The sequence below is a fragment of the Empidonax traillii genome, unplaced genomic scaffold (genome assembly GCF_003031625.1).
Source record: "Empidonax traillii isolate 1590-97213 ecotype Southwest subspecies unplaced genomic scaffold, ASM303162v1 scaffold426:size1138770, whole genome shotgun sequence".
Classification (NCBI taxonomy): domain Eukaryota; kingdom Metazoa; phylum Chordata; class Aves; order Passeriformes; family Tyrannidae; genus Empidonax; species Empidonax traillii.
In genome coordinates this window covers 660,991-675,477 of record NW_020955619.1, presented here as the reverse complement: position 1 = coordinate 675,477, position 14,487 = coordinate 660,991, and the positions used below count along the sequence as shown (strand labels likewise).

Here is a 14,487-nt window from a genome sequence, read left to right as displayed (position 1 = left end):
GAAAGCTTATCTGTTCATGAACACCTGGATCCTACAGATAAACTACTTCTCATAAAAGATCTATAGGGAATGCAAACTTTTGATGCTGCTGAATAGGTCACTTTTAACCTGTGACATTTACAGTGTGAAAAAACAACCGTTAAAGGCCTTTTTGCTTTTCACCTTTTACAAATTCTGCACTAAAAATGTGCTTAATGATATAAATACCACGATTGGCCCTGCTGGGTCTTTGATTTAAGTGATGCCTAAAGCTTGATCCAAAGCTTGCTGAAGTCTGGGAGAACTCCTGGGGATATCTGTGGCCTTTGAATGAGCTGAGTAGAAGGAGACAGGAGCCCACCACAGCTGATCCTCTGAATTCAGCAGGAGAAACAGAGCTGAAATTCAGGATTTGCAGATATTTGCATATAATTAAGAACAGAAGGACATTTGAGCTTGTTCAGTGTAAAACTGAGAGCATTTGAGTGGACACACAACACCTCTAAATAACCACAAATCGATTTTGTCGATAAGGCAGCACCATTTACATAGAAAATCAAGCTTCCAAAGATTGTTTTCCACAGTGAGTATTTTTCACCGATGAAGGAATTCCTGTAACTGCTTCATTTCAAACTGTTGAGTGAGATCATTTGGAATTCAGACAGAATTTTGGGATTCAGATTTGCCAACTGTCCAAGACGTGAACGTGCCAAGCTGGCGTGGGAAAAGAATTCTCCAAGTGAGGTTTGATGGAATGATTTGTTATTCCAAACTTCTTGCCGAAAGAGCATTGAATGTTTCCTGTGTCTGAATGTACAGTTTCTAAGCTGGATTTACATTTTAATGTTGAAAAACTTGGTGTATATCAAGCTTGTTGTAAAATACTACTTTGGTTCCTGGTCCTGGATGGTTGAAGTCCACATTAGATATTTTATGTTAAACAAATAAATAGTTTTTTCAGTAAACAGGTTTTGGCTGTTTTGGGGGGTGTTCAGGAGGGGTCATAACTTTCCCTTGTGTTTTTGTCTTGGTGCTCAGAGGTTCGAGATACAGTGTGAGCTCAGGACTTTGCAGATCTGACTCATTTTCTGTGTGTTTTGTGTATTTGGTCATAAAGAAAAGTCCAGGATTCCTGTTCCCATTGTAAGTAACCTCACCACAGCCAAATATTGTGGATATTCTATCCCTGGAAGTGTCCAAGGCCAGGTTGAACAGGACTTGGAGCAACCTGGGCTAGTGGAAGGTGTCCCTGCCCATGGCAGGGGCTTGGAACTGGATGATCTTCAAGGCCCTTTCCAACCCAAACCATTCCAAGATTCTATGATTTTTTTAACTATCTTAAACCTTTAGTTGATTTTCATATTTTAATTCATTTTGGACACTAAACCCCAGCAGTTTGGCCTCTTGCCTGGGTGTGTTAGGAGCAGGTAACTCCATGTGTGTCTGGACTTCAGGGCGGGCAGAATTCCTTCTATTTACTTTGTAATAGAAACCTTTCATTTGGCTCTGATTTTTCTAAAACCTAATGGAGTGCCCAGCCCTGACTATTCCTCTGTAACTGATACTCTTATTTTGATGTCTAAGAATTTTACAAGCATGAGGTTGCTCAAGTCTGAGTCAAAATGACTAATGAGCTGCAAATCCTTCATGTGCTAATCAGGGTGTTCTCATCCCAGATGCATCAATCTTCCCTCTCCCAGCTTGTGCAGCCGCTGGGATGGACAGCCTTATTCCCAGGAATGGAAATAGTTGGGAGCTATGGAATGGTTGGTGTGCCTGAAGCAGTGCTGGGGAGAATGCTTGCTCTTCTGTGGCTACTTTTTGGCATCCTGAGGCATTTCTAAAGTTCATTTTCAGAATCACAGACCATTCTGAGTTCAAAAGGACCCACAAGGATCATCCAGTCCAACTCCCTGGCCCTGCGCAGAATACTCCAAGGATCCCTGTCCCATGTCCCTGAGAGTGTTGCCCAAATGCTCCTTGAGCTCTGGCAGGAGTTATCCCAAATACCAGAGCTGCTCTTGGCTCACAGAGGGAAACTTTCCTGATACTTGATGTGTTTCCAGCTTTGTTCTGGGTCACAGATCTCCACATCCTTGTGGAGAACTGGGAGTTCCTGAAATGTGCTGATGCCTGAGGCAGGTTGGTTCTTGGTGTTTTGTGTGTGTCTGGAAAGGACGTGCAGGAATTGCCCAGGCATCATTCCCTGACTCCCTCATCTCCTCTGACCTCAAGAGAGAACTTCAGTCACATGTTGGAGAGGCCCTGGCACAGGTTGCCCAGGGAAGCTGTGGCTGCCCCATCCCTGGAAGTGTCCAAGGCTGGGTTGGACAGGGCTTGGAGCAACCTGGGATAGTGGAAGGTGTCCCTGGCTGTGGCAGGGATGGCACTGAGTGATCTTCAAGTCTCTTCCAACCCAAACTATTCCATGATTTCTGTAAGGTCTTGATGCCCTGGGGACTGACAGCCACTGCAGACCTTCCCACAGTGATGTTTCAAGTTCACTGTCTGCTTAGAATGTGGAATGATGACTCTTCCTCCTGCAGCATGAAATGTTCAGGGAAAGTGTGTGTGGAGACATGGAATGAAGATCTACTGGGATGTTTCTATGGAATTAGCATTGGAGGCCCTGCCTGTGCTGCCATTAGGAAGAAAAAGCATCACGTGCAGGATGTTTGAATATTTCCTTTATTGTTCACAAATATGAAATTGTGCCTTTAGAGAGCAAACAAAATTAGCCTGTAAATAAAATTACAGATCAAATATTTCCTGTTTCCTGAGAGGGCATGTGAGATCACAGGACAGTGGCTCCTGTAAGCTCTGAGATCAGAAGGATCAGCTGCTAATTGAAGGAACACATTGATTTCCTGCTCCCCTACTCTTCCAGTGTAGCTTTTCTGAGATCACACAATTTGGATTTACAGCAGCTGAGAACATGGTCCTGAATGTCTCATATTTGGAATAAGTGAAATCAAGGGATTTCAGTTCCCCTGAGTGGCTTCTCCCTAGGAGGGATCACAGGCCACAGGGTTCAGCATTAATTGGTGGTGAATTTTCTCCAGCTCTGGTTTTCATTTTCCTTCCCTACTCCTGATTTTACTCCGAGGCTGCAGCATCTCAGGTGAACTGCCAGAGGGTGAAAAACCCTTTGGACAGACTGGGCCTGGCAGTGGCTCCCAATTTCTGGACCCTTCCCTTCTCTGGGCACTGTCTCACTTCCCTTGGAGGCGCTGTCAGCACAGCCAAAGGGGTGATGTCCTGCAGCCAGGAAGCCCAAACCTTGGATACCACAGGATGTTTCATATTTCTCAGGGATGTGAGGAGCATCAGCACTGGGCCAAAATCACAGCCAGAGGAACTTCAGCCCTGGTATCACTGTGCCTTCAACAGGGAGTCCTTTACTTGAACTTGAGTTCCCCAGGCATGAGAATTCCCATGTAATGCTGCTGATCTGCAGCATCTCCCGCTGCCGAGGTGCAGCACAGCCCAGGCTGAGGAGCTATTCCTGGCACACGGAGTCACAGGGAGAGAGGAGCTGCATCACGGTTGAGTAAGGAACAGTTGGCTTATCCGTGGAGGAGAGTGAGTCAGGCACTGTGCTGGGCTCAGGACAGCCTGTGGATTTGAGGCTAATGCTTCCTGACCAGCCAGTGCCCTGCCTGGGATGGTTTGCAGAGCAGGAAAGGCACACGGCACTGAAAAATCAGCCAGGCTGTACCTTCAGGACAGCGTGTTGGGTCCCCAGGAGCATCCCTGAACACCCCAAACAATCCTGCCCTCCTGGGAGCTGCCCCAACTCCTCTGGGAAGCACAACCTGCCCCGAGCCAGCCCCGTTCCCCAAGCTGTGTCCCAGCCATGTCCCACAGCTGGGAGAAATGGGAAACTGAGGGGCCCATGGGAGTTTTAGGGACAAGAAGAGCTATTTTGCTCTCTGCTATATATAGAGTCTGGCAAGTCCAGGGCTGGAACAAGTTGCTTTTGTTGCTAAAACATCCTTTGGAAAGCCCATTTTAGGCAAGTGCTGCTGTCTGTTCCCAGCTACACTAACCAGGTGCTGCAGCCCCGGGCTTTGTCCTGGCAGGAATGGGAGGAAAGCTGGTGGAACCCAGGCACGTGCTGCCAGAGCTGTTGTTACTTCCCTGGGAGCCTCAGAGCTTCTTCCTACTAAGGAGCTTTTGCCTCCTGGGGGGAGCCTGGAAATCTAATTACACACTGAGTGTTGGAGCACCAGGGGGGACCTCAGGTGGCACCGGCTTGGTTTCAGATCCTGTCCCATGTGCAGATGAACTGCAGGGCTGTCGGGGTTTCAGCTGAACCCTGCCTGCCCTTTGCAGGCTGATCCCAGACAGGACTGCTCTTTGCCACGGGTAATTAGTCCAGATTTTAAAGCCTTTCCTTGGGCAGGTTGTGCAGGGAGCTGAGCTGTCTGGAAAAGGGCAGCGAGGCACTGTGGCCCTGAGCTGGAGCTGTGGAGGGTCGAGCACCCACATGGATCCCTGTGCTATTCCCATCGTTCTGTGTGATTTCTAAGGCACTGCTGTTGGGATGATCCGGGTGAGCAGGCACTCCCAAAGGGGTGAGCAGGCACTCACAGGCGGGGCTGTGGTGAACTGGCCACCTTCCCCCTCTCCTGGAGGATGCTCCCGAGGAGCCGTGCTGCTGCCATGGCACAGCCCCAGTGGATGGTGATCCCAAACCCGCCGTGGCCGTAGTTGTGGATCACCTGAGGGAGAATCACAGAATCACGGAATGGTTTGGGTTGGAAAGGACCTTAAACCCATCCAGTTCCACCCCCTGTCATGGGCAGGGACACCTTCCACTAGCCCAGGTTGCTCCAAGCCCTGTCTAACCTGGCCTTGGACAGTTCCATGGGCGGGGCAGCCACATCAGTATTGTGTTACTGTGTCTTTGACATTTCTCCCTGACACTGGGCTGGAATGGGATCAAAGATTCCCTGGCTGCTGGGGGGGCCACAGCGAGGGCCAAGGATGGTGTGGCAGGCTGAGGGCACAGCAGGGAGTTGGTGTTTCACTGACAAGGTCGTGGGGCACCATTAACACAATCACACTCAGCCCCCAGGGCTGTGCACGCACCTCTCCCTGGACATTCCCGTGCCGGACGCTTTCCCGCTCCAGGCGAACCCGGGGCCGTGATGGTCTCAGGCCGCTCCACTCACTGACGATCTTTGCTTTCTGGAAGCAAAAGTCCATCAGCATCTGCACAGCATTCCTTGGAATTACAGCACCCCTGGAATTACAGCAGCCAAGCCCCACGGCTCCAGGTGATCCATGAGAAGAGCAGGGACAGGGGGTCCCCAATCCTGCAGCAGCTCCTGGGGTGCTGTAAGGAGTGACCAGGCAGAACAATTTGGGGTTACAGCTGCTCATCACCAGCCTGTATGGAGCGGGTGAGACAAATCCCTGTGCTGCCTTTCTTGCTGATCCAGGGCACAGCAGCAGCACTGGGAGTGGACACACACCAGCCTCACTCCACACCAGCCCTGCTCTAGAGCTGTGGAGACACCACAACCAAAGGGCTGGGACCTCCCAGGGCTTTAGTTCTACTTTTTTACCAGCTCTAGGAGGAATTATTTTACCTACAGACCTCATCTCTGCCTGTCCATCAGCTGGGTGGAAGAGCCCTGGATGTCTGTGATGGATGGAAACACAGACTCGTGGAAACCTTGAAGTTCTGTGGTTTGTTCCATTCCCACATCCCTGAGCCCCCCAGCTCCCTGTGCCCCATCCCAGTGGGTGTTGGGTCAGGTCACCCACCTGGAGAGCAGGGAGCAGGCGGCAGCAGCTCTCCCAGATGGTTTTGTGGTCCTGGGCACTGTTCTCCTGGCTCCAGTTGCCGTGCTGGTAAATCCCTCCCAGGACTGTGAACTCGCTCCTGCACCCAAAGGACACACAGGGTGAGTGTCCCCAGCTGTCCCTTGTGGGGTCGCCTCATGGAGGGACTCTGTGTGCGTGTGGTGTTGGATCCTGGTACATTCTGAGCCTGCAACATATTCCTGCTGGAGAAACTCCCACATGGAGCAGGTGGAGAGCGGTGCCTGCTCAGCTCAGGAGCAAGCCACTCATTAAATCCTATCAGCACCCAAAAGGCCCTTCCTTGTCTGGGCAAACCAGACAGATAATTCCATCCTTATCAAACAGGTCTGCTCCTGCCTGCCTGGGGAAGAGCTGGAAGGAACGGGATGCCTCCAGAGGGAAGCACAGAGAAGCAGATTGGTGCTGCTGCTGCCCAAAACTCCCCTGGATTAGCAGAGGAAAAGAGGCAGATTAAGGCTGGGGGCAGGTGGGAGTTCTGCGCTGGCTGGACCCTTCCAAAACCTTGTGTGATCTCTGTGAAGCACCAAAAAAAATGGGCTGGGGCATGTGCAGGAATCCTCTCAGGGCCAAGCTCTCCAGCTGGGAAGAGGATCTGTCTCTTCCTTCGGGATCAGCCTGGTGCTGCTCTGACAGCTCGAGCTAAAACAAACACAGGGAGAGGAATTTGTCTGAGACTGTAATCAGGAATCACTCAGAATACTTTGCTTGGGGGCTGTGAGCAAGCAAAGCTCCATTTACAGCCTGGCTTATTGCCTAATCCAGGAATTTTGGGACAATAGGAAGTGCCAGAAATGCAGCATTGGAGTTCCAGCTTAAAAACCCCCTCTCCATTGCCAGAGTGGGGTCTCTGCCTGCCCTCGGGAGGAAGCAGAGCTGGGATGAACAGCAGATGTGTTTATTTATCCTGCAGTGCAGCTCCCTGGGCACAGCAAACGCTGCTGCCTCAAATAGATCCCAGCTTCCCTGAGCAAGCTGCTGGTGGGAAGCAGGTGGGAAGTGCAGGAAAAGTGCTGGAAGCAGGGCTCTGCCTGGCCACAGCCACTCCCTGAGCTCTAAACATGGTGCTTTTGGGGCCAGGATCTCATTTCAGCCCTAGGGGGACACAAACACAAGGTTTTCCCCTGGGATTCCTCCACAGTCTGGCCAGGGAGGTGGCAGAAAGCCCTGGAGACTAAGGGGAGACTTATCCCAATCCATAACTTTCCCAGGAGGGGCAACTCCAATCTCTGTTCTCTGCGACCAGTAACAGGACCAGAGGGAAGGGCTGGAGCTGTGTCAGGGGAGGTTTAGGTTGGCTCTCAGGAAAAGGTTCTTCCCCCAGAGGGTGGTTGGCACTGAACAGGCTCCCCAGGGAATGGTCACAGCCCCAAGGCTGCCAGAGCTCCAGGAGGGTTTGGACAACGCTCTCAGGGACAGGGGGGGATTGTCGGGGTGTGCTGAGCAGGGCCAGGGCTTGGACTGGATGATCTTTGTGGTCCCTTCCAACTCAGGACATGATCCTGTGATAAACCCAACAGGATGCCCCCAGGCTCACCAACAGCTCAGGCACAGCTCAGGGGCCGGTGAGGGGAAGGCTGAGCTTTCCAGGGGAGGTTTTATTAAAGTAAAAGGGTTCCTGTCCTGGTTTTACGGGAGCAGGGATCAGCAGTCCCTTCCAACATCGTTGATAAAACAGATGGGTACAAATGTAAAAGTAAAATGCCTCCCCCAAAATATCCACCACACTGTCAGTGTTTGGCCCTTTCGAGGACCTGGCCAGGACTGACTTTTTGCTTTGGTGGGATTTGCTCCTTGGAAAAGGACGGGACATTGAAGTCCCGAGGCTTTGGGAGCTCCCTCACTTTGCTGCCCACGTACTTCTGCTCCCCTCCCACACAGCCAGGAAAAGCACTAGCAGGCCAGGGGTGACCCCAGGCCCTGGCAGGTGCCAGCAGGAGCCATGTCCGAGCCAGGACTCTGGGGACACTGACAGTGGAATGTCACCAGCGCCAGCCAGACCCTCCTGGGCCACTGTCACCTACCCCGGGATGACGTAGGGAGACTTGTAGATCCCAGACTTCACGTCGTGAGTGATGATGAAATGCTTCAGCCAGGGGGCCAGGACCTGGCAGACCAGGGGAGAGGGTCAGGGGAAGATGGAGAATGGGGTGCCAGGCTCAGGGGGCAGCAGGAGGGACACCAGGGATGTGGGACCCTCTGCCCAAGCTCTGTGTTCCCTTGGAAGACAGGTGGATGGGAATGCAGGTAGGGAAGAGGAGGAGCTTCCTACTGGCATGAGCCTGTGTTTTCCCAAATAATCGTCCTCTACTCCCACGGATTTTATGTATTTTTATTACTATTATTAGCATTATGCCTTTGGCCTCCCCTCACACTCACCCAATGGAGAAACAGGCTGGAGGTTGAGGGCTTTCCCACAGCTGAACCAGGAATGGAATCCAGGTGGGTTTAACACGACCAGTGTTTGCTGGGAATCCAGACCTGATCCCAGCGCAGGTCCAGCCCCCAAGCCCGTGACTTGCCCCAGAGGACACAGGTTTTCCTCATGGTAAAAAGTGGGGTTTTGGGAAGCCCCAAGCCCTCCACCCACCTCACCTTTATGACCTGGCCCCGGCCGGGCTGGAGCTCCGGGTCCGGCTGCAGCTCCCCCGAGCGCATCCCAGTGCAGTTTATCACCACATCCACACCCTGGGAGAACAGCTGCGGAGAGATGGACACGGGTGGGGAGCAACACACGGGGTGCTGCCCCCAGGGCACGACATTCCTGCTCCAAAAGGAGCCAAGTGCTTGGTCCAGCGTCTGGTATTGGATAATGCTCTAACCATCCCCTCTCAGCCACCTCTCAATGCCCAAGCTCCTTTATCCTTCCTGGGACACTTCCTAGGTCTTGGCACAGCCTTGCCCCTGTCCCCTGGTCCATCACTGATGCCAAGGACATCCTGGAGCAGGACGTGCCTGCTGGAGGATGCTTCCCCACACCGAGACAGGGCTGTGCCCCCTGCCCTGCCTCCACATCCCCACCCACCTCCTGGAAAGACTCAATCTTCTTGTGGAAAAACTTCACTCCTCTCTGTGTCAGCCTGGGAAGAACAAATTCATTTGTTACTGGCAAATTAAAAGCAAATGTATCATTCAGTGCCAGGGCACCCACTTGGCATTAGAATTACAGGAATGAAATCAAGCCCAAATACTCCCATAGACAAAAGCTCTTGGATGCAGCTCCAAGCATCCCACTACTTTCATTTTTGTCATGCAAAAATACATCCCTGGGCTCATTATTAAAGTGGGGAGAGTGTTATCCCACTGGGGCAACGAGCAGGAATCCACACTCACCTATTGGTGAGCCAGGGCAGGTAACTCCTACCCTCCAGCATCAGCGCCGTGTTGAACCAGCCGTAGCTGAAACCAGAAGAAAGGAGGTGTGAGGACCTGCGGCACCTTCTCAGGAGCCTCCAGCCCTGGTGCTCCCAACAGCCACTTGGATCTGGGACCCCAATTCCCCCTGGGACCCCAATTTCCCCTTGTACAACAAGCGCAAGAATTTCCCCCCCGCCTCGTTTACAACATAAAGCATCTTATACTGATTTTTATTTTGACACTCTCCGATGAGGTAAGAAAGGAGCTGGAATTGTTTCCATGCTGGGCTGCTGCTTTTTTGGCCATTTGAAATGTTTCCTGCTTATTTGAAGGGAAGTAGCTGTAAGAAAGCGAGGACACTTCTGCACCTGCAGTTTCTTGACCCCATTGCCCCGTGCCAGGGAGGTGTCCAGCCACACTTGCCCTGCCTGAGTCTCCAGAAAACAGACTGAAAAATACCTGTAACCAGGGAAGAGTTCGAGTTCTTTTGGTGTCAAGTTCCTGAATCCCAGGACAATGTTCTTCCAAGATGGGTCCTACAGTATGGAAAAGCTCTGATATCATTAGTGAACCTGGCTCACCATGTCAGCACGGGACAGAAGGGGGGGAAAAGGGACACAGCCCATCCCAGAGGGACATGAGTGGGGGGGCAACTGCCAACCAGGGCTGGAGAGGCTCTGCCACTCCCTCAGCCCTTCCTCACCCCAGGATGGCACAGAAAACATCTCATCCCAGGCACTGGCACAAGGCAAACTTGGAAGGATTGGGGAGCATTGGCCGGGAAGAGGCACAGCCCTGCTCGCCCCCGTGGAGGAGCTGGAGCCTTTCCCAGCCCTGTTGGAACTTGCTGCTTACCGGCACCGGTTCAGTGAACAGGTTGTAGCCAGAAAGCAGGAAAAGTCCCATTTCCTGGGCTGCTGGGGAGTGCAGGTGCCTGAGGAGGTGATCGAACGTCTCTTTATTCCAGAGCCTGTGATGAGAACAGGAGAGTGATGGCTCTGCCAGCCCCACAGAGCTGTGCCCGGGCACACCTGGGGGACACAACTCCAGCCTCCTCCTCCTCCTCCTCCTGCTGTCCCTCACGTCTCCTGCAGGTTGCCGAGGTCGCTCAGGTAGGGCTGCCACAGCCCGGCCGCGCCGTCGCTGGTGGTGTGGGGGGTGAAGCAGTCGGCGTAGAGCTCCAGCTCCAGGGAGGGCACCAGTCCGTGGAACTGCTCATGGATGCACAGGGCGCTGGAGAGCCCGATGACCCCGGCCCCGATGACGGCCACGCGCATGGCTCCGGCTCCCTGCGGGGACAGAGGCTGCTGAACCAGCTGGGGCTGCCCAGGAGGGAGAGAAGCAGCTCCCCGGGATCCAACCTGGCCTCGGCTCCGCTGCCTGAGCAGCAGGGAAGGGCTGAGGTCACAGACTCACACAATATGCTGTTTCGGAAGGGACCCACAAGGTTCATCCAGTCCAACCCTTCGTCCTGACAGGACCACTCCTGAGAGTCACACCATGGTCCTCACAGTGCATCTCTCTGTGTTCCTTGTAAAGCCTCCCAGGCCCTTCTCCAGCCCTGTCCATGCTGATGGGCACAGGAATCAATGATGAATGACCCCTTGGGACTGGGGAATGTCTCTCCATCCCTGGCTCTACCAGTGGCTCAGCTGCCCTTCCTCACCTGGCAGAAAGAGCTCCAGGTGCTTCCTACCCTGGGGCACCTCGGGGCAGAGCAGCACAGCCCTCGGCACCCTCCTCTTCCTCCCACCAGCCAGGGAGAGGTGGGAGCACCCCCCATTCATACTGTCTGCCACGGAATGGTGGTCCATTCCCATAGACCCAGTCCTCTCTGGGCAGCTCCCAATCCTTCCCAGTCCCAGGCACAGGCTGGAGGCAAGAGGTGGGCATGGACAAAAGAGATAGGAAGCAGTGGGTGTTTTCCGGTGAGTAATGCCAGGTGTGATAAGTGCAAGGTTGGATCCTCACACTGCTGTCACCCCAGGGGCTGCACAAGGGCAGCTGAGCCACCCCAACCCCTTCCTGGCATGGCTGAAAGAACTGTTGGGAAATTGCAGCTGCAAAGAGGGTCTGCAGCCTCCTTAGTCCCCTGATTCCCTCTCAGCAGAGCTTTTCTGCCTTGGAAAAGCCCTGTGGTCACTGTCTAGGCAGGGAGCAGACAGGGACCAATTTGGGGAAGGGCTGGGTCAGATTCCATGGCATGGGCAGGGGAGGATGTCCTGGCTGCATCCCAGGCCTGGTTCTGGGAGCAGGAGTAAACTCCAGCCCACAATTTTATTTGGACAAGGTGAAGAGCAGCATCTCTGCTGGAAAGGCTGCCCACAGCGGGACTGACATTTGCTGGGATGGAGGGATGAGTCACCGGAATGGCAGCGCCGCGGGAGCTGCTTCCCATCTGCCATGGAGTTACAACCCCCGGGAACCAAAACCCACGGAACCGGAGTCACCTCCTCCACCTGCAGCCACGGGGACTCTCCCCCACTGCCCCCACAGCTCCAGCCAAGGAGGATCCACCTCACTGGCTGAAAAACAACAGGAATACACGTTTTGCAGCAGTTTACCTGTGGAGTGGGGGGTCCTCGGAGGAGTCACTGCAAGTTTCAGAGGCCTCCACAGCATTCAGAGTGGCTCATTTACAGTCCAACAGGGCAAGGTCTAAGTGCTCAGGGCAGCCAGGCCAAAGTCTGTTCCAGTCCCGGGGAGGTGGACTTCCCACGTGCTGCTGGCAGCTGGCCCCAGAGCGATGGGAAACGGGGTCACCACCACGGGTGGCAGAACGCCATCCCTGACACTGGTCACCATGGTGACCGTTGGATCAGGACGCTGGGATGGGCTTAGGGGGCATGATCCTGGAGGTCTTTTCCAACCACAGTGATTCTATGACTTCCTAGCCTCTGCATTCACAGAATCACAGAATGAGGCTGGGAAAGACCTCTGAGATTGTCAAGTCCAACCTTTGACTAATCACCGTGTTGTCAACCAAAGTGCCAAGTCCAGCAGTTCCTTCAACACAAGATTCCTGCAGGGATCTGGGAAGATTGGGTGTTTCAGGCTCAGTTTTGGGGTAGGCTGAGGGAATTGAGATTATTCAGCCTAGAGAAGAGAAGGTGATGGGGTGACCTAGTTGCAGCCTTCCAGTACCTGAAGGGGGTCCAAAAGAATCAGGGAGAGAGACTATTTACAAGGGCCTAGAGTGGCAGGACAAGGGGGAATGGCTTCACATTGCCAGATGGCAGGGTTAGGTGGGATATTGGGAAGAAATTCTCCGCTGTGAGGGTGGTGTGGCTTTGGCACAGCTTGCCCAGAGAAGCTGTGTCCAAGGCCAGGTTGGACAGGGTTTGGAGCAACCTGGGGTAGAGTAAGGTGCCCCCGCCCACGGCAGGCGGGTGTTACGGGATGGTGGGGTGGGATGGGGCGGGATTTGGGGTGGGATGGGGCAGGATCGAGCCCCGCCCATCCACGAGGCCCCGCCCCCAGCACAGGCCCCGCCCCACGGCCCCGCCCCTTCCCGCGCGAGGGGAGGCTGAGCCGCGGCGGGGCCGGTGCCGCAGCCATGGCGCTGGTCACCCTGCAGCGCTCGCCGACCCCCAGCGCTGCCTCCTCCGCCAGCACCAGCGAGGTGAGCTGCCACGGGACGGGGCGGGACGGGGCGGGCAGGGAAGGAGAGAGTGGGCCCTGCCGGCGGCGGCGGGGGATGGGGAGCGGGGAGGGGCGGGGTGAGGCCCCGCGCAGGGACAGGCCCCTCACGGCCCCCACCCGGCCCCTCACGGCCCCCACCCGGCACCTCATGGCCCGAAGCTCCCGGTTCCGTCCCCTCACAGACCCGGGTCCCTCGTGGCCTCCCCCAGGCGCCCTCGCAGGCTCGGGTCCCTCCTGGTCCCGGCCTCGCGGCTCTGGTCCCTCACAGCCCCTGGTTCCGTCCCCCTCACAGCCACCCCGTGTTCCCCAGGCCCTGGCTCCGTCCTCAAAGGTCCAGTTCCAAAGTCCCTCATAGCCCAGCCCCACCACCCTGGCCCCCCACACCTCTCCAGCCCCTGGTTCCACCCCCCCCACCCGGCCCCGCAGAACCACTCACCCTCTGCCTTCATCCCCTCTCAGTCCTCATGGCTTGACTCCCCATAGTCCCCTAGCTCCTGCTCGCCCTCCACAGCCGCCCCAGCCCTCCCATATCCTCCATTCCCTTCACAGGGAGGCCCTGGTCCCTCGTGGCCCCCAGCCCTGCAGCCTCCTGGCCTGTCATGGCCACTTGCCCTGTCTTTATCCCCTTGCGCTCCCCATGGCCTGACTTTCCACAGCCCCCTGGCCCCATCTCAGCCCTCACAGCCCTCCCCAGTCCCTTGCTCTGTCCCCCTCATGACCCCCAGCCGTATGGCCTCCTGGCCCCCTGTAGCCATTTACCTCCTGTCTTCATCCCCTCCCAGCCCTGACCCTTGCAGCCTTCTGACTCCATTCAGCCCCCCAGCTCTCCTGGCCTCAGCTCAGGCCCTCACAGCCCCCCAGCCATCCCAGCCCCTTCCCCTCTCAGCCCCCAGTACTGCCCAGCCCCAGCCCTGTGGTGCTGCCAGGCTGAGCCAGGCCTGGGTCTGTCCCACCGTCCCCCTCACCGCACACAGCCCCTGTTCCCCGTGTCTCCCACTCCAGCCCTCACCCAGCATTTGCTTGTGCTCCCCAACCCCTGGGGCAGCCTGTTTGGCCCCTCTCTTGTCAGGTAAATCCTGGGCAGTGTGCTGGGCCTGTCTCCATGGAGCAGCTGTGCTTGCTTGACCCCAGGTCTTCTCCCTCCTTGACATCCCAGAGCTGCCACCACCTTCTACCCAGGGACGCTGTGCTTTCCTCCTCTGTCCCTGTGCTACCATGGCACTGCCTTTCCCCCCTCCTGCTGCACCTCCTGCCCCCCAGAGAGCTTAGCCCTTCCCTGAGGTGGCTGTGGTCCATTCCTTGGGAGCAGCTTCCGTCCTGCTCCACCCTGGGAGCAGCTCCTGTCCTGCTGCACCCCATACCTGTGTGACATCCCTGTTTGCTGCCACTCCTTGCTGTGGCACAGCCTGCACTGTGCTGCTGCCCTGTCCTTGCCCCAACTCTGCTGCTGCAGGGCCTGCACCTGACACTTACCCTGGTGCCCTGTGGTCGTGTCCTGTGCATCCCTGTCCTGCCTGCCTGGCACCCTGCATGTCCCAGCTCTGCTGCACACCCCCTCCACTCCTGTACCCCAGAAATGCCCTCTCCTGCCTCTGCCTGGCTTCCCTCCTTGCAGCTCCCACAGGCCATCCAAACACAGCTGCAACCTCCAGTTTGTCTTTCTTCTATTTTTTTTTT

General features: G+C 55.3%; 2 protein-coding genes across 2 annotated transcripts in view; one reads left to right on the top strand and one right to left on the bottom strand.

The window, feature by feature from the left end:
* Positions 1-2,670: 2,670 nt before the first annotated feature.
* Positions 2,671-11,862, bottom strand: DAO (D-amino acid oxidase). Its single transcript, XM_027894389.1, has 11 exons — positions 11,733-11,862; positions 10,252-10,457; positions 10,024-10,138; positions 9,628-9,704; positions 9,145-9,210; positions 8,837-8,891; positions 8,407-8,511; positions 7,836-7,918; positions 5,755-5,872; positions 5,074-5,172; positions 2,671-4,703 (listed from the first exon to the last, which is right to left on the bottom strand). Exons 2-11 carry the CDS (start codon positions 10,443-10,445, stop codon positions 4,569-4,571), a joined length of 1,047 nt encoding a protein of 348 aa, XP_027750190.1. The 5' UTR covers positions 10,446-10,457; positions 11,733-11,862; the 3' UTR covers positions 2,671-4,568.
* An 829-nt stretch (positions 11,863-12,691) lies between these two features.
* SSH1 (slingshot protein phosphatase 1) overlaps positions 12,692-14,487 on the top strand; it is a 35,715-nt gene continuing 33,919 nt past the window's right edge. The window contains exon 1 of the mRNA XM_027894334.1: positions 12,692-12,790. Within this exon, the coding sequence (XP_027750135.1) occupies positions 12,725-12,790 (66 nt within the window). The 5' untranslated portion in view covers positions 12,692-12,724. The remainder of the gene's footprint in view (positions 12,791-14,487) is intronic.